Source organism: Chlorocebus sabaeus, chromosome 4 (assembly GCF_047675955.1).
Source record: "Chlorocebus sabaeus isolate Y175 chromosome 4, mChlSab1.0.hap1, whole genome shotgun sequence".
Taxonomy (NCBI): Eukaryota; Metazoa; Chordata; class Mammalia; order Primates; family Cercopithecidae; genus Chlorocebus; species Chlorocebus sabaeus.
The window spans coordinates 51,154,471-51,180,473 of NC_132907.1; the positions used below are offsets into that span (position 1 = coordinate 51,154,471).

Genomic DNA, 26,003 nt, shown 5'->3' on the forward strand with positions numbered 1-26,003 from the left:
CTTTCTAGATATAGCTATGACTACTTTGAGAGAAGGAAAAGGGCAGGAATAAAGATGGTATTTACTTTCTTCTAATGGAATATTCATGATATAATTAAGCCCTGAGTTTACTAGTGACCTAAGATCAATTAACAAATTGCATTTATCACTTAAAACTTTTTTAAAAAGTCTTTTCTGCTTTACCACACATACACACACACACACACACACCCCCACAGATCTTAATCTCAGGCACAGCCAAATAGAAACTGATTATAAAACCAAAAGATACTGTGTGTTTTAAACTCACTAAACACGAGCATTACAGTAACAAAATTTGTACTACTTCTTTTTCTGGTTTAGAGATTGTCTTTCATGTGTTAATAATTTTTTGAGAAACTTAGTATCAAATTAATTATATAGAGAGACAAATAATCTGAGTATTCATCACACATTCACCTATATTTAGAGCTTTAGTCACAGTAGCAAAGTCACAAAGAAAATCTAGACTTGTATAAAAAGACATGATCTTTACTGGTACTTAGATGAACAAAGAGGTAGCTAAAAAAAAAAGCCACCATTTCTCTCAAATGTCATCAATTACATAAGACCTCAAAACATACACTGATTTGAAAGAAAATCCATCCCTATTATAAACAGTGAAGACAGATTAATGTCATCTATTTCATAGTAGCGGATCTTCCTTTGATATTTGTAACAGGCAGAAATATTTGATTTTACTCTTTTGTCACCAGAGATAATTGCTACATCACTTGCCAACACGATGAACTCATTTTATTAGTCAAATGTTGAATTCCACTCAAGTGCACTTAATACAGTACTACACATTATAAGTTGATTGAAATTAAAGAGATCTCCAATTAGAAATGGGATTTTCTAAAATACAACTATTACTAATTTTCAAGTTGTATGTTTCATTAGTGTTCTAATGAAACATATAAAGCAAATGATTTGTTTCCAGCATCTCTGAAAGATTATTTAGTCCTTTAATGTATTAAAATAGTAGTGAGAAAATATGCCCTTGAAATATAGACTCTGAGGTACAGTTTAAAAAATTAAAACTGATTTGATATGGTTAATTCAAACTGTGGTTAAATTGCAAGGGGACAGCTCAGAAGTCCATAAAAGTTTCAAATTAGTCACATTTGTTGGAAAAAAAAAACACAAAATGCAGGTGCCTGCAATGTTTACATTGTGTCAGATATTTCAGAGCCATGTATAATGTTAAGTCCTGAAATCCTAAACACTCAGTTTCTTAAAACATTTCTGGTTACTGAGGAGGCATAAAAAATCCAACAGGATTACATCTAAAATGAGGCTGTTCTTTCTCCTTTTATAAAATACTTTTGATTCCTAACACAAAAAATATGCACAGAAAGACATTTAGAATTTTCAATCCTTTTTTAAAATTGAGGGATCACTGCTTTTGAAAAATCTCTCTATACAGTATTTGCTTTGCTTTCTTCAGTCTTCCTTTTCTTCCAAGAGCTTTGCTACAGATGTACATCACCATGTATACTGATACTTTATTTTCCTGTTCCCACAACTGCAGAGGTGGCTTTATTAGCCAACAGCTTGATCCTTAATATTTACTTCTGATAGGATTCTCTAACTTTCGCCTGGAGCGCATCACATGTTTTCTTAGCATCACCTAGAAGCATGGCCGTGTTAGGTTTGTAGAAGATTGGATTGTCCACTGCAGCATAGCCAACGCCCAAAGACCTCTTCATAACAATCACCTGAGAACCAGAGATAAAATGACAGAGTGTATTTAACAGACCTGTGTAGGATATGTTAGGCACACAAACATTGTTCTTCACTACCTTTGAACAAGGCATGTACCACTACTAATTATTTAGTGCAGGGACTTTACACAAGAAGTATTTTTAACATATGTTTACATTGTATTAACTTTAATACTTAAGTGTGCCCTTATTCTTATATCCATTAGAGAAAAAGTCATGTTAATAATTTATCTGAGTGACAAGATTACAATTATTTTCTTCTTAGTGCTTTTTTCTCTATAAAGACCATGTACACCATTTTCTAGTCAGCAAAATAAGCATTTTTCTATGAATGTGCTAAAGAAAACAAGTTTAGTGCATAAGTTTCCACTACAAATTCTAAAACGGATGAGGTTGAGTGGGAAAACTATGTTATTCTTTTCTATGACTTTAAAGTATATCAGAAAGTTCTAGGATAAAAGCCCAAAGAGCAATCCAGCTTCTCACAATAACAGAGCTAATAACAGAATGTTCTTATAAATCAAAACGGAAGATGTAAGTCAACGTATAATATTGACAAGTTATAGACATTTACAATGACATGAGTTATGGATGTTGCTGTCCTGCTGAATATCAAGTCAGTTCTTAATGAAATGAAAAGCTTTTCTGTGGTCTACTAGGACATGCAATCTATCAAAAAATAGAAGCAGTGCAAATGTATTCTTTTTCTTATAGCATTAGTATAGTAATGCACTTCACAAATTCTCAAATATTGACTACTGATACAATTTTTCATACGCACATGAACAAGTATATTTTATGTCTACTCACTCATCACAAATACTAAGTTTTAAACTCCCATATTTACAATAAAAAGAAACAAAATTAAATGGAAATGTACATTATTATGATTTTTTAAATGCAGAGGAGCCTCAGTAGTGGTAAAATGTACCTACTGCTGAGGTAGAGGAAAATTTACAAGCCTTTGAGTTATCTAAAATCTAGCAATTAGCTTTTTCAGAAGTAATATACATGAATGAAGCTTGCTTCCTTATGCCACGTTATTGTTTGGATTTCTAAATCACCTTCCTGCTAGACACTCTATAACAACTTATAAATTCCCTTTCAGAAAGTTAAATGAAAAAAATATGCTCATCTTGGTATATGATGGCGATTGATACTGACTCACTGTCCCAGAGGGAAGCCATCTGCTTCACAGGACTCAATCTGGAATTTAGCCAGACTCAATACAAAAGCTCACAGCTCTTTTTTCAGCTGTGGTTACAGATTTTGTTAATCCACCCACATAATCTCATCTGGTTCTACTTGTGATTAGGGCATTCACTCAGGTTCTCTGGTGGCCAGAGAACAGACAGAAGCTGGACATAGGAAACTGGGCCCTAAACACGCTCTTACTCCTGGACCTCCTAGAAGGCATCATCATTTCTTATCAAATGATCAAAGAAAGTTCTGCGTGTATATTTTAAGTAACCTTTGATTATCAGAATGAAATACAAGACTGAAACTTTACCTGCTTTGATTTCCAGACCTCAAGGACTGGCATGCCTGCAATAATAGAGTTGGGATCTTCTTGAGCTGCTGAATTAACAGTGTCATTAGCTCCAATTACAAGCACCAAATCAGTATCTATATAATAAAAGAAAAAAGAAAGAATACAAAACTCAAAGGGTCACTTTTACATATTTTCAGACAAATTATAGTGATCTTTACTTTATAATAACAATAACAAAAATATAGGATTCACACTTGTGCCAGGCACTTTACAAGGAGCTTTATCAGAGAGGTGAAGCAACTCAGCCAATGTCACACAGCAAAAAAGCAGTAGGTTTTGCATTTGAACTTGACTATCTTGACTACAGCCTGTATTATTATGCTTCTCCCCTCTCAATAAATCTAACTAATCTGACTTTATAACCCTTTTTTAATCTCAAAATGATCTTGCTATAGTGTCACATGATTTTATGAAATTTGCATTCCACTTTCAACCTTTAAAATGACCACTTAAACCTCAAACTATAAGAATCGAAGAAGAAAACCTAGGAAACACCATTCTGAACATCAGCCTTGGGAAAAATTTATGATTAAGTCCTCAGAAGCAATTGCAACAATGCAATAATTGACAAGTGAGACCTAATTAAACTAAAGAGCTTCTGCCTAGCAAAAGAAACTAACAAGAGAGTAAACAGACAAACTACAGAATGAGAGAAAATATTCACAAATTATGCATGCATTGGACAGAGGTCTAATATCCAGAATCTATAAGGAACTTAACTCAACAAGCAAAAAAACCACATTTTAAAAATGGGCAAAAGACATGAACAGACATTTCTCAAAAGAAGACATACAAGTGGTCAACAAACATGAAGAAATGTTCAACATCACTAAACATAAGAGAAATGCAAAGCAAAACCACAGTGAAATTACTATCTCACACCAGTGAGAACGGTTATTAACAAAAGTCAAAAAAATAACAGATGCTGGCAAGGCTGTGGAGAAAAAGGAACATTTACACACTGTTTGTGGAAATGTAAATTAGTTCAGCCACTGTGGAAAGCAACTTGGAGATTTCTCAAAGAACTCAGAACTCCTACATGACCCAGCAATCCCACTACTGCGTACATATCCAAAAGAAAACAAATCTTTCTACCAAAAGACACATTCACTAGCATGTTCATTGCAGCATTATTCACAACAGCAAAGACATAGAATCAACCTAGGTGTCGATCAACAGTGCACTGGATAAAGAAAATGTGGTACATATACACCATGGAACACTACACAGCCATAAAAAAGATGGAAATCATGTCCTTTCCAGCAACATGGAAACAGCTGGAGGTCATTATCCTAAGCAAATTAACACAGGAACAGAAAACCAAATACTGCACATTCTCACTTATAAGTGAGAGCTAAACACTGGGTACTCAGGGACATAAATATGGTGACAATAGAACTTGGAGACTACCAGAATGGGGTGGGAGGGACATGGGCAAGGGTTGAAAAACTGTGGGGTACTATGCTCACTAGATCTAACCCTCAGCATCCCACAACATAACCATGTAACAAACCTGCACATGTACCCCTGAATCTACAATAAAAGTTAAAAAAAGATACATAAAAAGAAAATAAGATAAGCCCTTGAGATACAGTTTGATGTCTAATAGACAATGGTCTCAAAATCTGCATTAAAGTCATGTCCATAATTCCTGGAACTGGCTGGTGTTACACATAATTTAACAACAATGGAATCTGAAAAGGGACATAAAATTAAAATGGCCTAAGTTTTCTCTTTAAGAACTGCAATATAAACTACCTTAGAATGTTGCCAAAAAATTCCATGTGAATCTAGACATACACATAATTTCATTACTTTTTCTAATAAACAGCATTTTTTAAGTTTACAGTGGATATTTGCAAGAGGGAAATGGTTTAATTTTAACAAGCATAGGCTTGGGCCAAATGTCATTACCATTCAACATCTACCCTATGACAGCTATAAAGTACAGCACTTTATCTAGGCAAATTCTAGTACTTTTTATTTTACTTTTTTTATTTATTTATTTTTTATTATTATTATACTTTAAGTTCTAGGGTACATGTGCATAACGTGCAGGTTTGTTACATATGTATACTTGTGCCATGTTGGTGTGCTGCACCCAACAACTCGTCAGCACCCATCAACTCGTCATTTACATCAGGTATAACTCCCAATGCAATCCCTCCCCCTTCCCCCCTCTCCATGATAGGCCCCGGTGTGTGATGTTCCCCTTCCCGAGTCCAAGTGATCTCATTGTTCAGTTCCCACCTATGAGTGAGAACATGCGGTGTTTGGTTTTCTGTTCTTGTGATAGTTTGCTAAGAATGATGGTTTCCAGCTGCATCCATGTCCCTACAAAGGACATAAACTCATCCTTTTTTATGGCTGCATAGTATTCCATGGTGTATATGTGCCACATTTTCTTAATCCAGTCTGTACCTAGGTAGTACCATTCAGGACATAGGCATGGGCAAAGACTTCATGTCTAAAACATCAAAAGCAACGGCAGCAAAAGCCAAAATTGACAAATGGGATCTCATTAAACTAAAGAGCTTCTGCACAGCAAAAGAAACTACCATGAGTAAACAGGCAACCTACAGAATGGGAGAACATTTTTGCAATCTACTCATCTGACAAAGGGCTAATATCCAGAACCTTCAAAGAACTCAAACAAATTTCCAAGAAAAAAACAACCCCATCTAAAAGTGGGCAAAGGATATGAACAGACATTTCTCAAAAGAAAACATTCATACAGCCAACAGACACATGAAAAAATGCTCATCATCGCTGGCCATCAGAGAAATGCAAATCAAAACCACAATGAGATACCATCTCACACCAGTTAGAATGGCAATCATTAAAAAGTCAGGAAACAACAGGTGCTGGAGAGGATGTGGAGAAATAGGAACACTTTTACACTGTTGGTGGGATTGTAAACTGGTTCAACCATTATGGAAAACAGTATGGCGATTCCTCAAGGATCTAGAACTAGATGTACCATATGACCCAGCCATCCCATTACTGGGTATATACCCAAAGGATTATAAATCATGCTGCTATAAAGAAACATGCACACGTATGTTTATTGCGGCACTATTCACAATAGCAAAGACTTGGAATCAACCCAAATGTCTAGTACTTTTTAAAAAGAAAAGAAAGAGAAAACTACTTCACCAGTCATACATTAGTACAATCGGAAACCAGTAAAATCTCAGAGACTGGCAAGAATCAGACACTAAATTATCAACAGAATCACTCATAAATGAAGAGCCTGAGGTTGAGTAACAAGCTACTGAGAATCAGGATCTGGATTCAAAAGCCAGGTCTGCCCAGATCCCCAGTCTTCAGTATCTCTACACTACACCCCAAGGTTTTCACCATCCTTCAGTTCTTCACAGGGGAGAAAAATTTACCTGTGCTGTTTATGAATCTTTTGTATCTTATTCAATACTATCTTTCACTTATTTAATTTCAACTGAATATCTACCAGGTATAAGTTCTTTTTCATCTGACTAGTCAGTCTTCACTTAACCTACAATTTATATCCCAAATCTGCACTGCTTTATTCATAGTAAGAATATTTAAACTTCACCATTGCCCCCATCACTTACCTGGAAAATCATGGTTGATCTCATCCATTTCCAACACAATATCATATGGCACTCCAGCCTCAGCCAGCAGCACATTAAGCTGACCAGGCATGCGGCCTGCAACTGGGTGAATTCCAAACCTAGACATGAAACAAATGAACAGCTGGCTTTACTTGACAGGACATAATGTACAGAGACCCCAATATCACCTCTAAATCTGCACACTTTGTTCTTTGCACCTCTGCTTTTTTCTGATACTATCTGATCTCTATAGAATGAAACAGAAGTAGTCCAGATATATAGTCAATTTACAAATATTGAAGTTGAAGATTCGGTATCTTAGTGTGGAGAAACTATAACTTTCCTCAGAAAAATAAAAGCATAACTTTGGAGCCAGACTCTTCCATATACGCTTGCAGTGCAGTGAACTTCCAATAATGTTAATAAATAATATCACCTTACATTTAAAAAGCATTGTGTTCTCTCATACTTCCTGGTAAATATTGAATCTTTAAAAACCTATTCACCTAGCCTGGAATTAAATGTTTCCCATGAAAAATCAACATTATTCTATCAAAAGCTGACTTCACATTCAACTTTAACCTCTTTGTTCAAAGGTAGGGAGATGACTGGGCACGGTGGCTCATGCCTGTAATCCCAGCACTTTGGAAGGCCAAGATGGGCAGATCACTTGAGGTCAGGAGTTCAAGACCAGCCTAGCCAACATAGCAAAACCCCATCTCTACTAAAAATACAAAAATTAGCCAGGCACGATGGCAGGTGCCTGTAATCCCAGCTACTCAGGAGGCTGAGGCAGGAGAATCGCTTGAACCCAGGAGGAGGAGATTGCCGTGAGCTAAGATCGTGCCACTGCACTCCAGCCTGGGTGACAGAGCAAGACTTTGTCGCAAGCAAAACAAAAAAGGTAGGGAGGTAAAATATTGTCATACACACGATGTTAAAGCCTACAGCCACTCAGAGAATGATATAAAGTACTACTCCACATCACAGAAGACATTGATGGGAACACACAGGAGCATCTAAAACACAGAGTGGGTAATACACAAGCAGAGCTCTACACTTAGGGTAAAGGACACCAAAGCATCAAGCAACTTCTTTTGACCACAGATATAATGAGGTCTTTAAAGTTTTTTAATCCAACTTCTTGCCCAGTATTTATCTGTCTCCACAGTACTAGGAGCAGTGTGTGGCTCCATAAGAAGTGAATGAATTAATGAATTAATGAATCCAAAAAGAAATGCAGTTTATACTATCTCTTGGAAGAGATCCATCCAGCCTCAGCTTAAATACCTTCAGTGACCCTTCTAAGGTCTAATCCATTACTAGACTACATATAAATATACACAGACACACACACATATGTGTGTGTGCATGTGTGTGCAAGTATGTGTATATTGTGTATGTATGCATATATATTCATATAGTAATATATTCATTCATATACAGTAAGTCCTCACTTATCCATAAGTTCTTAGAAAGTGCAAATTTTTAGAAAGTGCAACTTTAAGTGAAACAAGATATAATGAAACCAATTTTACTCTAGGCTAATTGATACAAACAAGAGTTAAGTTCCTACAGCATATTTCTGGCCACAAAAGTATCCCCAAACTTCTAAATAAAGACCAAAACATTTCTAATAGTAAACATTGAAATAAATGTGAGCTATACATACAGTTAGGAAAGATTAATAAGATCAAATACGATAATTATTTACCCAAGGCAGGAATCAGATCTGGACAGGACACCATCTTATTGCAGTGTGCACTCCCAGACACCCACACTCACTCAGACTGGGACCACGTAGACACACCAATTCACTTAACATGAACGTCTTTGAGATATGAGAGGAAAGCAGAGAATCCAGAGAAAACCCATGCAGGCATGGTGAGAATGTGCAGACCCCACAGTGAATATGGCCCCAGCTGGGAATTGATTTTTTTTTTCTCATCAAAGTGGTAACAAAATGATACTGAAAAAAATGACATTATTTGAGGATTTGCCATATATATATTCATATATTAATATATTCAGTCTTAATATATATTATGTAATATATAATGTATTCATATTAAGCCAAAGATAAATAAATTATGTGTGTGTGTATATATATATAATCTCTTGGGTATATATATACCCAAAGAGAAACTCCATCTCATTGTTTTCCAAGGTCTGTAGTTGTGCCATCTGGAACCATAATGAATCTACAACCTCTTTCATTTGCAGATTCCTGTCAGCTACCCTAGTGATATGGTTTGGCTGTGTTCCCACTCAAATCTCATCTTGATTCCCATGTGTTGTAGAAGGGACCTGGTGGAAGGTAATCGAATCATGGGGGCAGATCTTTTCCCATGCTGGTCTCATGATAGTGAATAAGTTTCACAAGACCTGATGATTTTATAAGAAGGAGTTTACCTGCACAAGCTCTCCTTTTTTTGCCTGCCACCATCCACGTAAGATGTGACTTGCTCCTCCTTGCCTTCCGCCATGAATGTGAGACCTTCCCAGCCATGTGAAACTGTAAGTCCATTAAACCTCCTTCTTATATAAATTGCCCAGTCTCAGGTATGTCTTTATCAGCAGCATGAAAATGGACTAATATAGTAAATTGGTACCAGGAGTAGGGTGCTGTTGAAAAGATACCCAAAAATGTGGAAGCAACTTTGGAACTGGGTAACAGGCAGAGGTTGGAACAGTTTAGAGGGCTCAGAAGAAGGCAGGAGAATGTGGGAAAGTTTGGAACTCCCCAGAGACTTGTTGAACAGCTTTGATCAAAATGCTGATAATGTTATGGACAATGAAATCCAGGCTGAGGTGGTCTCAGATGGAGATGAGGAACTTGTTGGGAACTAGGGCAAAGGTGACTCTTGTTATGTTTTAGCAAAGAGAATGATGGCATTTTACCCCTGCCCTAGAGGTATGCAGAACTTTGAACTTGAGCAAGATAATTTAGAATATCTCACAGAAGAAATTTCTGAGCAGCATATCATTCAAGAGTTGACTTTGGTGCTGTTAAAGGCATTCAGTTTTAGAAAGCAAACAGAGCATAAAAGTTTGGAAAATTTGCAGCCTGACAATGTGATAGAAAAGAAAAATCCCATTTTCTGAGGAGAAATTCAAGCCAGCTATAGAAACTTACATAAGTAATGAGGAGCCTAATGTTAATCCCCAAGACCATGGGGAAAATATCTCCAGGGCATGTCAGAGACCTTTGCAGCAGCCCCTCCCATCAAAGGCCCAGAGGTTTAGGAGGAAAAAATGGTTTCATGTGCCAGGCCCAGGGTCCCTCTGCTGTGTGCAGTGTAGGGACTTGGTGCCCTGTGTCCCAGTCACTTGAGTCATGACTAAAAGGGGCCAAGGTATAGCTTGGGCTGTTGCTTCAGAGGGTGGAAGCCCCAAGCCTTGGTAGCTTCCATGTGGTGTTGAGCCTATGTGTGCATAGAAGTCAAGAATCGAGGTTTGGCATCCTCCGCCTAGATTTCAGAAGATGCATAGAAACACCTGGGTGCCCAGGCAGAAGTTTGCTGTGGGGGTGGGGCCCTCATAGAGAACCTCTGCTAGGGCAGTGCAGAAGGAAAATGTGGGGTCGGATCATCCACATAAAGTCCCTACTCGGGCACCACCTAGTGGAGCTGTGAGAAGAGGGTCACCATCCTCCAGACCCCAGAACGGTAGATCCACCCACAGCTTGCACCACACACCTGGAAAATCTGCAGAAACTCAATGCCAGTCCATGAAAGCAGCCAGGAGGGAGGCTGTACCCTGTAAAGCCACAAGGGCAGAGCTGCCTAAGACCATGGGAACCCATCTTTTGTATCATTGTAAGCTGGATGTGAGGCATGGAGTCAAAGGAGATCATTTTTTGAGCTTTAAGATTTGACTGCCCCACTGGATTTCAAATTTGCATGGGGCCTGTAGTCCCTTTGTTTTGGACAATTTCTCCCATTTGAAATGGGTGTATTTACCCAATTGTATCTAAGTAACTAACTTGCTTTTGATTTTACAGGCTCATAGGCAGAAGGGACTTGCCTTGTCTCCTATGAGACTTTGGACTGTGGACTTTTGAGTTAATGTTGAAATGAGTTAATACTTTGGGGGATGGTAGGGAAGGCATGATTGGTTTTGAAATGTGAGGATATGAGATTTGGGAGGGGCCAGAGGTGGAATGATACAGTTTGGCTGTGTCTCTACCGAAATCTCACCTTGAATTCCCACGTGTTGTGGGAGGGCCCCAGTGGGAGGTAACTGAATCATGGGGGCAGGTCTTTTCTGTGCTGTTCTCATAACAGTGAATAAGTCTCACAAGACCTGATGGTTTTATTAGATGGAGTTTCCCTGCACAAGCTCTCTTGTTCTGGCTTGTTACCATCCATGTAAGATGTGACTTGCTCCTCCTTGCCTTCTGCCATGATTGTGAGGCCTTCCCACCCATGCGGAACTGCAAGTCCATTAAACCTCCTTCTTTTGTGAATTGCCCAATCTCATGTATGTCTTTATCAGCAGCACAAAAATGGACTAATATACCTTGGAGTCCTCCTAAGCAAAACACCCTCAGTCCTTTCAAATATTTAATGAATGACAGACTTCCTGACCTACTGCTGTCCTAGTCATCTGTATCCTATGTTGTCAATGCCCAGCTTCAGTCTCAGTCCCTCAAAGTGAATACAGTGTGCTAGACATGATCTAGATGCATAAGGTGCAGTAAGAAAACCATATCCTCACATCTTTCATTGATAAAGCCTAAGTCTGTATTAGCATTTATGGCCACCACAACACACTGCTGCCTCACACAAAAATTATGATCATTTAAGGTGCGTTGTTATTTTTCACATGAACTGCTGCCAAGCCAGGCCTCCCCACTCTTCATATAGGCACATCAGGGAAGAGGTTAAAGAGCACAAGACTTGATCCTTTCCTGAAAAGAAGACCTGAAAAGAGCTATAGATGGCCATTTATTTTGCCCAGGTAAGTGAGAAATAGTTTTCTACATCTTTAAAACTAAGAATGAAGACCCTAAACTACTATTAGAGGTATTTTAATTGGAGGAAAAATATATCAAATGACAGATATTCTTTTTTTTATTATTATACTTTAAGTTCTAGGGTACATGTGCACAATGTGCAGGTTTGTTACATATGTATACATGTGCCATGTTGGTGTGCTGCACTCATTAACTCGTCATTTACATTAAGTATTCCTCCTAATGCTATCCCTCCCCTCTCCCTGCTCCCCACAATAGGACCCAGTGTGTGATATTCCCCTTCATGTGTCAAAGTGATCTCATTGTTCAATTCCCACCTATGAGTGAGAACATGCAGTATTTGGTTTTCTGTTCTTGCGATAGTTTGCTGAGAATGATGGTTTCCAGCTGCATCCATGTCCCTACAAAGGACACAAACTCATCCTTTTTTATGGCTGCATAGTATTCCATGGTGTATATGTGCCACATTTTCTTAATCCAGTCTGTCACTGATGGACATTTTGGTTGGTTCCAAGTCTTTGCTATTGTGAATAGTGCTGCAATAAACATATGTGTGCATGTGCAGATATTCTTTTTTATCAAATATCTCTATACACACAAACTAGAAAATCTAAAAGAGTTGAATACATTCCTGGACACATACACCCTCCCACTGAACCAGGAAGAAAATGATTCCCTGAACAGGCCAATGAAGAAATTGAATCAGTAATAAATAGTCTACCAACCAAAATAAAGCCCAGGATCTGATGAATTGGCAGCTCAAATCTACCAGATGTACAAAGAAGAGCTGGTACTATTCCTACAGAAATCGTTCAAAAAAACCGAGGAGGAGAGACCCCTCCCCAACTCATTCTATAAGGCCAGCATCATTCTGACACCAAAATCTGTCAGACACACACACACACACACACACACACACACACATAAACATACACACACACACACACTTTATCCTTGATGAACACTGATGCAAAAATCCTCAACAAAATACCTGCAAACTGAATCCAGCAGCACATCAAAAAGCTAATACACCACAATCAAGTAGGCTTCATCCCAGGGATGCAAGGCCAGTTCAACATATACAAATCAGTAAGTGTGATTCATCACACAAACAGAACTAAAGACAGAAACCACATGATTATCTCAATAGAAGCAGAAAATGCTTTCAATAAAATTCAATATCCCTTCATGTTAAAAACTCTCACTAAACTAGGTATTAAAGGAACATACCTCAAAATAATAAGAGCCATCTATGACCAACCCATGGCCAACATTATACTGAATGTGCAGAAGCAGGAAGCATTCTCTTTGAAAACCAGCATAAGACAAGGGTGCCCTCTTCTCACCACTCCTATTCAACATAGTAATAAGAGTCTTTGCCAGAGCAATCAGTCAAGAGAAAGAAATAAAGAGCATCCAAATAGGAAAAGAGGAAGTCAAACTATCCCTGTTTGGAGATGACATGATTTTATACCTAGCAAACCCCACAGTCTTGGCCCCAAAGCGCCTTCAGCTGATAAACAACTTCAGCAAACTTTTAGGATACAAAATAAATGTATAAAAATCACTAGCATTCCTATATACAAACAACAGCCAACCCTGGCCAAATCAGGAACATAACCCCATTCACAAGTGTCACAAAAATAATAAAATACATAGGAATACAGCTAATCAGGGAAGCGAAAGATCTCTACAATGAGAATTACAAAACAGTGTTCAACGAAATCAGAGATGACACAAAAAAAAGGAAAAACATTCCATGCTCATGGTTAGGAAGAATCAATATCACTAAAGTGGTCATACTGCCCAAAGCGATTTACAGATTCAGTGCTATTCCTATCAAACTACCAATGACATTCTTTACAGAATGAACTGGAAAACTATTAGAAATTATTAGAAAATTAATAGAAAAAACTACTTTAAAATTCATATGGAACCAGAAAAGAGCCCCAATAGCCAAGGCAATCTTAAGCAAAAAGAGCAAAGTTGTACCAGTATCATGCTACCTGACTTCAAACTATGTTACAGGGCTGTAGTAAAACTACAGGGCTGTAGTAGTAAAACTATATTCTAAAACTATATAGTGGTAGTAAAACTATATTCTAAAACTATATACTACAGCCCTGTAATATAGTTTGAAGTTAGGTAGCATGGTACTGGTACAAAAACTGGTACAAAAACAGACACATAGACCAATGAAACAGAATAGAGACCCCAGAAATAAGGTCACATAACTATGACCATCTGATCTTCAACAAAGCTGACAAAATCAAGCCACAGGGAAAGGACTCCCTATTCAATAAATGGTGCTGGGATAACTGACTAACCATACACAGAAGATTGAAGCTGGACCCCTTCCTTGTGCCATATCCAAAAATTAACTCAAGATGGATTAAAGACTTAAATGTAAAATCCCAAACTATAAAAATCCTGGAAGACAACCTAGCCAATACCATTCTAGAGATAGGAGCAGGCAAATATTTCATAATGAAGACACAAAAAGCAATTCAACAAAAGCAGAAATTGATAAATAGGATCTAATTAAACTAAAGAGTTTCTGCACAGCAAAAGAAACTATCAACAAAGAGACAGCTTACAGAATGGGAGAAAATGTTTACAAACTACGCATCTAATAAAAGCCTAATATCCAGCATCTATAAGGAACTTAAACAAATTTACAAACAAAAAAAAACAACCAACCACATTAAAAGTGAGCAAAGGACATGAATAGACACTTTTCGAAAGAAGACATACATATGGCCAACAATCATATGAAAAAAAACTCAACATCACTGACCATTAGAGAAATTCAAGTCAAAACCACAATGAGATACCATCTCACATCAATCAGAACGGCTATTACTAAAAAGTCAAAAAACAACAGATCCTGGCGAGATCGCAGAGAAAAGGGAATGCTTATACACTGTTGGTGGGATTGTAGGTTAGTTCAACAATTGTGGAAAACAGTATAGCAATTCCTCAAAGAACTACACACAGAACTACCATTTGACCCAGCAATCTCATTACTGGGTATATACCCAAAGGAATATAAACCATTCTACTATAAAAAACACATGCATGCAAATGTTCACTGCAGCACTATTCACAATAGCAAAGACATGAAATTAACCTAAATGCCCATCAATGAGAGATTGGATAAAGAAAATGTTGGTACACATACAGCCACAAAAAAGAATAAGATAATGTATTTTATGGGAACACGGATAGAGCTAGAGGCCACTATCCTTAGCAAACTAACACAGGAACAGTAAACCAAATGCCAGATGTTCTCATTTATAAGAGGGAGCTAAATGATAAGAACTCATGGACAAAAGAGGGGAATAACACACTGGGGCCTACTTGAGGGTAGAAGAAGGGAGGAGGAAAGGGATCCGACAAAAATAACTATTGGGTACTAGGTTTAAAACCTGGGTGATGAAATAATCTATACAACAAACCCTTTGAGATGAGTTAACCCATATAACAAACCTGCACATGTACCCCTGAACCTAAAATAAAAGTTAAAAAAAGAACTCCTGTTTATATAGTTTTCCATCTAGGTAGGGCTGAAATATTCAACCCTCTAATCACATGTTCTTTACCTCTGGCAACTAGCCCCTTCCTGAAGCTATGGGGCTAGCCCTAACTAGCCAAATTCACTTTAATAGCATAAACTCAGGTATAGTTGACAGGGTTTGTTGTGAATAACAAAAGACGTCCCCAACAGGAAATTCCAAGGACTTTATAAGCTTTTTTATGTCAGGAATGGGAGACAAAGACTAAATAGGTATTTTTTATTAGCACTGATAGCAAGTAAAAATGAACGGCACAGAATGAACTATTAATACTCCAAGATTATTTTAAAAGGAATCCAGTATCTCTTCCTTCAGTGAGTTGTTGACAGTTTTACTTAAGTGAGAATAAATTAAAGACATTCAATAGTTTTAGGTGGTTATCCAATGTCACCATCTTAATGCAGGTTTTAGGTTCTTCAATCATGAATTATTCTATAATTTTTGGCAATGTTAAAGACAGTTCAACATGTAAGTGAATTTTTTTTTAATTCTCTAGAAACAAGATTGTTTATTTTTTTAACCAAACATTGCTATTCTAATGTCATCATCTGTGCCAAACCAGAGTTTCAATCACTCCTGACAACAAATGAAATGAGGCAAAATACTGACAATTTATGTTCATACTCTTCATGTAGTAATACAAGCTATATTCAGTACTACTACAGCTGTTTTCAAATTGCTCCAGAGAAAACATTTCCAAAATGTTACATGGATTCTTCTGCTGAGAACTCTATTTTAAAAATTTAATATTTTACAGTGGCAATAAGAAAATATTTGGGGGGGGCGGAGCAAGATGGCCGAATAGGAACAGCTCCAGTCTCCAACTCCCAGTGCGAGCGACACAGAAGACCGGTGATTTCTGCATTTTCAACTAGGGACTGGGTTCATCTCACTGGGGAGTGCCAGAGGATCGGTGCTGGTCAACTGCTGCAGCCCGACCAGCGAGAGCTGAAGCAGGGTGAGGCTTGCCTCACCTGGAAAGCGCAAGGGGGAAGGGAATCCCTTTTCCTAGCCAGGGGAACTGAGACACACAACACCTGGAAAATCGGGTAACTCCCACCCCAAAACTGCGCTTTAAGCAAACAGGCACACCAGGAGATCATATCCCACACCTGGCCGGGAGTGTCCCACACCCACGGAGCCTCCCTCATTGCTAGCACAGCAGTCTGTGATCTACCAGCAAGGCAGCAGCGAGGCTGGGGGAGGGGCGCCCGCCATTGCTGAGGCTTAAGTAGGTAAACAAAGCCGCTGGGAAGCTCGAACTGGGTGGAGCTCACAGCAGCTCAAGGAAACCTGCCTGTCTCTGTAGACTCCACCTTGGGGACAGGGCACAGTAAACAATAACAAACGCAGCAGCTCTGCAGATGCAAACGACTCTGTCTGACAGCTTTGAAGAGAGCAGTGGATCTCCCAACACGGAGGTTGAGATCTGAGAAGGGACAGACTCCCTGCTCAAGTGGGTCCCTGACCCCTGAGTAGCCTAACTGGGAGACATCCCCCACTAGGGGCAGTCTGACACCCCACACCTCACAGGGTGGAGTACACCCCTGAGAGGAAGCTTTCAAAGCAAGAATCAGACAGGTACACTCGCTGTTCAGAAATATTCTATCTTCTGCAGCCTCTGCTGCTGATACCCAGGCAAACAGGGTCTGGAGTGGACCTCAAGCAATCTCCTACAGCTACAACCTACAGCTGAGGATCCTGACTGTTAGAAGGAAAGCTATCAAACAGGAAGGACACCTACACCAAAACCCCATCAGTACATCACCATCATCAAAGACCAGAGGCAGATAAAACCACAAAGATGGGGAAAAAGCAGGGCAGAAAAGCTGGAAATTCAAAAAATAAGAGCGCATCTCCCCCGGCAAAGGAGCGCAGCTCATCGCCAGCAACGGATCAAAGCTGGACGGAGAATGACTTTGACGACATGAGAGAAGAAGGCTTCAGTCCATCAAATTTCTCAGAGCTAAAGGAGGAATTATGTACCCAGCGAAAAGAAACTAAAAATCTTGAAAAAAAAGTGGAAGAATTGATGGCTAGAGTAATTAATGCAGGGAAACTCACAAACGAAATGAAAGAGACGAAAACCATGGCACGAGAAATACGTGACAAATGCACAAGCTTCAGTAACCGACTCGATCAACTGGAAGAAAGAATGTCAGCGATGGAGGATCAAATGAATGAAATGAAGCGAGAAGAGAAACCAAAAGAAAAAAGAAGAAAAAGAAATGAACAAAGCCTGCAAGAAGTATGGGACTATGTAAAAAGACCAAATCTACGTCTGATTGGGGTGCCTGAAAGTGAGGGGGAAAATGGAACCAAGTTGGAAAACACTCTTCAGGATATCATCCAGGAGAACTTCCCCAACTTAGTAGGGCAGGCCAACATTCAAATCCAGGAAATACAGAGAACGCCACAAAGATACTCCTCGAGAAGAGCAACTCCAAGACACATAATTGCCAGATTCACCAAAGTTGAAATGAAGGAAAAAATCTTAAGGGCAGCCAGAGAGAAAGGTCGGGTTACCCACAAAGGGAAGCCCATCAGACTAACAGCAGATCTCTCGGCAGAAACTCTTCAAGCCAGAAGAGAGTGGGGGCCAATATTCAACATTCTTAAAGAAAAGAATTTTAAACCCAGAATTTTATATCCAGCCAAACTAAGTTTCATAAGTGAAGGAGAAATAAAATCCTTTACAGATAAGCAAATGCTTAGAGATTTTGTCACCACTAGGCCTGCCTTACAAGAGACCCTGAAGGAAGCACTAAACATGGAAAGGAACAACCGGTACCAGCCATTGCAAAAACATGCCAAAATGTAAAGACCATCAAGGCTAGGAAGAAACTGCATCAACTAACGAGCAAAATAACCAGTTAATATCATAATGGCAGGAACAAGTTCACACATAACAATCTTAACCTTAAATGTAAATGGACTAAATGCTCCAATTAAAAGACAAAGACTGGCAAACTGGATAAAGAGTCAAGACCCACCAGTCTGCTGTATTCAGGAGACCCATCTCACACGCAGAGACATACATAGGCTCAAAATAAAGGGATGGAGGAAGATTTACCAAGCAAATGGAGAACACAAAAAAGCGGGGGTTGCAATACTAGTCTCTGATAAAACAGACTTTAAACCATCAAAGATCAAAAGAGACAAAGAAGGCCATTACATAATGGTAAAGGGATCAATTCAACAGGAAGAGCTAACTATCCTAAATATATATGCACCCAATACAGGAGCACCCAGATTCATAAAGCAAGTCCTTAGAGACTTACAAAGAGACTTAGACTCCCATACAAAAATAATGGGAGACTTTAACACTCCACTGTCAACATTAGACAGATCAACGAGACAGAAAGTTAACAAGGATATCCAGGAATTGAACTCATCTCTGCAGCAAGCAGACCTAATAGACATCTATAGAACTCTCCACCCCAAATCAACAGAATATACATTCTTCTCAGCACCACATCGTACTTACTCCAAAATTGACCACGTAATTGGAAGTAAAGCACTCCTCAGCAAATGTACAAGAACAGAAATTATAACAAACTGTCTCTCAGACCACAGTGCAATCAAATTAGAACTCAGGACTAAGAAACTCAATCAAAACCGCTCAACTACATGGAAACTGAACAACTTGCTCCTGAATGACTACTGGGTACATAACAAAATGAAGGCAGAAATAAAGATGTTCTTTGAAACCCATGAGAACAAAGATACAACATACCAGAATCTCTGGGACACACTTAAAGCAGTGTGTAGAGGGAAATTTATAGCACTAAATGCCCACAAGAGAAAGCAGGAAAGATCTAAAATTGACACTCTAACATCGCAATTAAAAGAACTAGAGAAGCAAGAGCAAACACATTCGAAAGCTAGCAGAAGGCAAGAAATAACTAAGATCAGAGCAGAACTGAAGGAGATAGAGACACAAAAAACCCTCCAAAAAATCAATGAATCCAGGAGTTGGTTTTTTGAAAAGATCAACAAAATTGACAGACTGCTAGCAAGACTAATAAAGAAGAAAAGAGAGAAGAATCAAATCGACGCAATTAAAAATGATAAAGGAGATATCACCACCGACCCCACAGAAATACAAACTACCATCAGAGAATACTATAAACACCTCTACGCAAATAAACTGGAAAATCTAGAAGAAATGGATAATTTCCTGGACACTTACACTCTTCCAAGACTAAACCAGGAAGAAGTTGAATCCCTGAATAGACCAATAGCAGGCTCTGAAATTGAGGCAATAATTAATAGCCTACCAACCAAAAAAAGTCCAGGACCAGATGGATTCACAGCTGAATTCTACCAGAGGTACAAGGAGGAGCTGGTACCATTCCTTCTGAAACTATTCCAATCAATAGAAAAAGAGGGAATCCTCCCTAACTCATTTTATGAGGCCAACATCATCCTGATACCAAAGCCTGGCAGAGACACAACAAAAAAAGAAAATTTTAGACCAATATCCCTGATGAACATCGATGCAAAAATCCTCAATAAAATACTGGCAAACCGGATTCAGCAGCACATCAAAAAGCTTATCCACCATGATCAAGTGGGCTTCATCCCTGGGATGCAAGGCTGGTTCAACATTCGCAAATCAATAAACATAATCCAGCATATAAACAGAACCAAAGACAAGAACCACATCATTATCTCAATAGATGCAGAAAAGGCTTTTGACAAAATTCAACAGCCCTTCATGCTAAAAACGCTCAATAAATTCGGTATTGATGGAACGTACCTCAAAATCATAAGAGCTATTTATGACAAACCCACAGCCAATATCATACTGAATGGGCAAAAACTGGAAAAATTCCCTTTGAAAACTGCCACAAGACAGGGATGCCCTCTCTCACCACTCCTATTCAACATAGTGTTGGAAGTTCTGGCTAGGGCAATCAGGCAAGAGAAAGAAATCAAGGGGATTCAGTTAGGAAAAGAAGAAGTCAAATTGTCCCTGTTTGCAGACGACATGATTGTATATTTAGAAAACCCCATTGTCTCAGCCCAAAATCTCCTTAAGCTGATCAGCAACTTCAGCAAAGTCTCAGGATACAAAATTAATGTGCAAAAATCACAAGCATTCTTATACACCAGTGACAGTCAAACAGAGAGCCAAATCAGGAATGAACTTCCATTCACAATTGCTTCAAAGAGAATAAAATACCTAGGAATCCAACTTACAAGGGATGTAAAGGACCTCTTCAAGGAGAACTACAAACCACTGCTCAGTGAAATCAAAGAGGACACAAACAAATGGAAGAACATACCATGCTCATGGATAGGAAGAATCAATATCGTGAAAATGGCCATACTGCCCAAGGTAATTTATAGATTCAATGCCATCCCCATCAAGCTACCAATGAGCTTCTTCACAGAATTGGAAAAAACTGCTTTAAAGTTCATATGGAACCAAAAAAGAGCCCGCATCTCCAAGACAATCCTAAGTCAAAAGAACAAAGCTGGAGGCATCACGCTACCTGACTTCAAACTATACTACAAGGCTACAGTAACCAAAACAGCATGGTACTGGTACCAAAACAGAGATATAGACCAATGGAACAGAACAGAGTCCTCAGAAATAATACCACACATCTACAGCCATCTGATCTTTGACAAACCTGAGAGAAACAAGAAATGGGGAAAGGATTCCCTATTTAATAAATGGTGCTGGGAAAATTGGCTAGCCATAAGTAGAAAGCTGAAACTGGATCCTTTCCTTACTCCTTATACGAAAATTAATTCAAGATGGATTAGAGACTTAAATGTTAGACCTAATACCATAAAAATCCTAGAGGAAAACCTAGGTAGTACCATTCAGGACATAGGCATGGGCAAAGACTTCATGTCTAAAACACCAAAAGCAACAGCAGCAAAAGCCAAAATTGACAAATGGGATCTCATCAAACTAAAGAGCTTCTGCACAGCAAAAGAAACTACCATCAGAGTGAGCAGGCAACCTACAGAATGGGAGAAAATTTTTGCAATCTACTCATCTGACAAAGGGCTAATATCCAGAACCTACAAAGAACTCAAACAAATTTACAAGAAAAAAACAAACAACCCCATCCAAAAGTGGGCAAAGGATATGAACAGATATTTCTCAAAAGAAGACATTCATACAGCCAACAGACACATGAAAAAATGCTCATGATCACTGGCCATCAGAGAAATGCAAATCAAAACCACAATGAGATACCATCTCACACCAGTTAGAATGGCGATCATTAAAAAGTCAGGAAACAACAGGTGCTGGAGAGGATGTGGAGAAATAGGAACACTTTTACACTGTTGGTGGGATTGTAAACTAGTTCAACCATTATGGAAAACAGTATGGCGATTCCTCAAGGATCTAGAACTAGATGTACCATATGACCCAGCCATCCCATTACTGGGTATATACCCAAAGGATTATAAATTATGCTGCTATAAGGACACATGCACACGTATGTTTATTGCAGCACTATTCACAATAGCAAAGACTTGGAATCAACCCAAATGTCCATCAGTGACAGATTGGATTAAGAAAATGTGGCACATATACACCATGGAATACTATGCAGCCATAAAAAAGGATGAGTTTGTGTCCTTTGTAGGGACATGGATGCAGCTGGAAACCATCATTCTTAGCAAACTATCACAAGAACAGAAAACCAAACACCGCATGTTCTCACTCGTAGGTGGGAACTGAACAATGAGATCACTTGGACTCGGGAAGGGGAACATCACACACCGGGGCCTATCATGGGGAGGGGGGAGGGGGGAGGGATTGCATTGGGAGTTATACCTGATGTAAATGACGAGTTGATGGGTGCAGCACACCAACATGGCACAAGTATACATATGTAGCAAACCTGCACGTTGTGCACATGTACCCTACAACTTGAAGTTTAATAATAATAAATAAATTTAAAAAAAAAAAAAATCACAACTAAATTGATGTCCTTGACCTAAGTATGGTATTAAAGTTAAAAAATTACTATGTTTAAATTCAACTTAAAAATCAAATATTTCACTAACGTTCTTAATCAAAATATCCTATTGTATTCATTATTACCTGACAGTCAAATAATGTGTCCAAGTTAAAAAATGTGGTATTTAATGCATGTTTAATTCTATTTAATTCAAAGTACATGAAACTCAGTATATCCAATAAATCATCACTCTAGTATAACACAAAAAAAAAAAAAAAAAGAAAATGTGGCACATATACACCATGGAATACTATGCAGCCATAAAAAAGGATGAGTTTGTGTCCTTTGTAGGGACATGGATGCAGCTGGAAACCATCATTCTTAGCAAACTATCACAAGAACAGAAAACCAAACACCGCATGTTCTCACTCATAGGCGGGAACTGAACAATGAGATCACTTGGACTCGGGAAGGGGAACATCACACACCGGGGCCTATCATGGGGAGGGGGGAGGGGGGAGGGATTGCATTGGGAGTTATACCTGATGTAAATGACGAGTTGATGGGTGCAGCACACCAACATGGCACAAGTATACATATGTAGCAAACCTGCACGTTGTGCACATGTACCCTACAACTTGAAGTTTAATAATAATAAATGAATTTAAAAAAAAAAAAAAAGAAAATATTTGGAAAAAATTTTCTCCAGCAATCAAAGTGCATGCTCATCAAATAAGAAGCATTTTTCTAAACCTCAAATCTAAACATAAATATCTTTTTATATGCAGGTTTAAGCATGAAAATTAAAAATAGATTTAGAAAGAAAATGCATTATATTGAAATAACCAAAATATACTCCCAAGCCTACTGATGGCCCGGAATTTGAGAAAAGACATGATGAATGGAAGTTTCCAAGGTGCCTGAGTTTACAAATAACCATCACTGTTTTCATCAAGTTCCAGACTTTTAACCTTGTCTTCTATGGTGGAGATAGTGGAATAATCCCTCAGGTTCAGGAACAATAAAAGAAGCACTAAGAAAAAGATAACACATCCAGAAAAAAAAAATAAAGCTTACTTAAGTGCAATAACAATTCAATTTTTTTAAAAAGAGGAAAGGGCTGAATTTGTGTAATCTTTGCATATGTGAGAAAGAAGGATGCACACAAAGCAAAATGCACAAAAGTGACACACACATATGGCTTTAAAGGCACGTATGACACAAAGTGTTTAAAAATAAGAAAGTTATTTGAACATCAAAATAGAAAGGATAGTAATAGATTATAACCCCATGCAGAAAGCGGGAAACCAGGAATCAATACTGATAACAGATTCATAAGTCAGTAAGAAATAAACACAGAAAGAAAAAAACACTCTCCCTTACAGTGGTAGACCATGAACTGATAAATGTGATGGGGTTTTTACATGACCATTTTGCAATCATCATAATAAAGATTGGTACTGTAAAAATCATTAGCATGGCTGGGCGTGGTAGCTCACACCTGTAATCCTAGCACTTTGGGAGGCCGAGGCGGATGGATCACCTGAGGTCAGGAGTTCGAGACCAGCCTGGTTTAGTAGAAACCCCATCTCTACTAAAAATACAAAAATTAGCTGGGCATGGTGGTGGGTGCCTGTAACCCCAGCTACTCGGGAGGCTGAGACAGGAGAATTGCTTGAACCCAGGAAGCGGAGATGGCAATGAGCTGGGATAGCGCCACTGCATTCCAGCCTGGGCAAAAAAGCAAAACTCCATCTAAAAAAAAAAAAAAAAAAAAAAAAAAATCAGCACATGTTCAGTCTAGGGAGTTAAGTTTGATGAAGAGCAAGATATTTGCATGGTCTTAAAGACAGCTCACAGCAGTTTGCCCCTGTTCCCTTACTCTTACCTCAACTGAGAAAGAAAAAAAATTAAAACTTTTAGTGCTTTCTCTGATAGCTACGTCAATGAACACTGATCTATAATCAGAGAGTAGTTGTTAGAAATATTAACCACCTGTACACGTTGCTGAATGGGCATTTAATTATGTGGACAGAGTCCATATTTTTGTTTTCTCCCCAGATAACAATTCCTTGTAAATACCTAACAAAATAGATTTTACCAAGTTTAACATCCAAATCTCTGCCAAGAAGAACTTACATTGAAACTGTAGTTTATTAATATGTATTTTACTGCACTGTTTAGTGGACACAGGTACTGACAATATCTCAAGTCAATGTTCTGACGATTTCGTGAACCAAAGAAAGGCACAGAGATTGTGCCCCAACAAAGGCAGAGATCCTATAATTAAATTTTAGGGCCCTAGCATTTGATTATTTTTGAATAATAGAACAAAATCATTTCCAAAAGAATGTACCCTAAAATAAAAAGTTTTAGATTGAAAAAGTCATTTCACTTTAACAGAGATTCTTAGTAATATATCTAAAGTATCACATTGCATTATTAATCAACTGATTTTCTTTCAAAGTTAATGCCAAGTTGTATTTCAACTGTATCAATTTCAAATCAACATTTCAAATTAACTCAGAGACTTTTGTGCCCAGTTATTAAAGGTAGTCTTCTATCACTGACTAAACCCAATGATGAAGCTAAATAACTAGATTTAGCTCATAGAACTACAGATCTAAAAGATCAGAGGGCACATGGATAAGGTTCAAGAGAAACACGAAGTACCTAACAACTTAAAAAATAGCACACTCTGGCCAGGCACTGTGGCTCACACCTGTAATCCCAGCACTTTGAGAGGCCAAGGTGGGCGGATCACCTGAGGTCAGGAATTCAAGACCAGCCTGGCCAATATGGTGAAACCTCATCTCTATTTTAAAAAAATACAAAAATTAGCTGGGCATGGTGGCACACACCTATAGTCCCAGCTAACTCAGGAGGCAGAGGTGAGAGAATCACTTGAACCCGGAGGCAGAGGTTGCAGTGAGCCAAGTTTGCGCCACTGCACTCCAACACACACATACACCCTTAAAAAAAATTCTGGATCAACTGGCCAGAAAAAAGGCAAAACTGTGATTTTCAAATAAACCACAGAAGATGACCAAATATTTCTTATTTGCACAGAAGAAAAGAAAATATTCAAATGTAAAAGAAAGAATTAAATTTTTTTTATTAAAAAAAGCTTTTTGTTAACAATTTAAAACAAATCCTTATCTAGGAAAATTTCAGGCTTCTTTTTTGTGGGCCAGAGGGAGAGAGACTCATTAATCTGCCTTCATGCATAACTCCCAGTTCAATCCAAAATGAATCCAAGAGTATTTTACATATAACTCAAAGGACGGTTGGCAGTGGGCATGATCAAGACCATTATGGAAGCTGGGACAGCATTTTATTTATTGAAGGTGGGGGAGGGATTTCAATACATGGTCTTACCACTAGTAAGAGCAAGAAGCAGCTTAGAGGGAGTCCAGGATTTCCAGAGTAACTACATGATGTTGCCCAATCCTACAGTACTAACTGCCTCTCAAATTAATCATTTGTGCTCTTTTGAGGTGTTAAAAGTAATCTTGGACACCAAAAATGTTTCCTAATTTCCCAATCCAGATCACCAATAAGTATCTCCTGCTTCTCCCAGGCCCACCAGGCCCACTGCTCTTCCCTAAACCTAACTGATGAGAAT

General features: G+C 38.4%; 1 protein-coding gene across 6 annotated transcripts in view; it reads right to left on the bottom strand.

Moving 5' to 3' along the window:
* Positions 1-752: 752 nt before the first annotated feature.
* NNT (nicotinamide nucleotide transhydrogenase) overlaps positions 753-26,003 on the bottom strand; it is a 112,180-nt gene continuing 86,929 nt past the window's right edge. For all 6 annotated transcript variants that reach the window (XM_007961526.3, XM_007961528.3, XM_007961529.3 and 3 more), the window contains 3 exons: positions 6,891-7,009; positions 3,256-3,371; positions 753-1,739 (listed from right to left, as the gene is read on the bottom strand). In XM_007961526.3, coding sequence (XP_007959717.1) covers positions 1,590-1,739; positions 3,256-3,371; positions 6,891-7,009 — 385 coding nt within the window. In that variant the 3' untranslated portion in view covers positions 753-1,589. The remainder of the gene's footprint in view (positions 1,740-3,255; positions 3,372-6,890; positions 7,010-26,003) is intronic.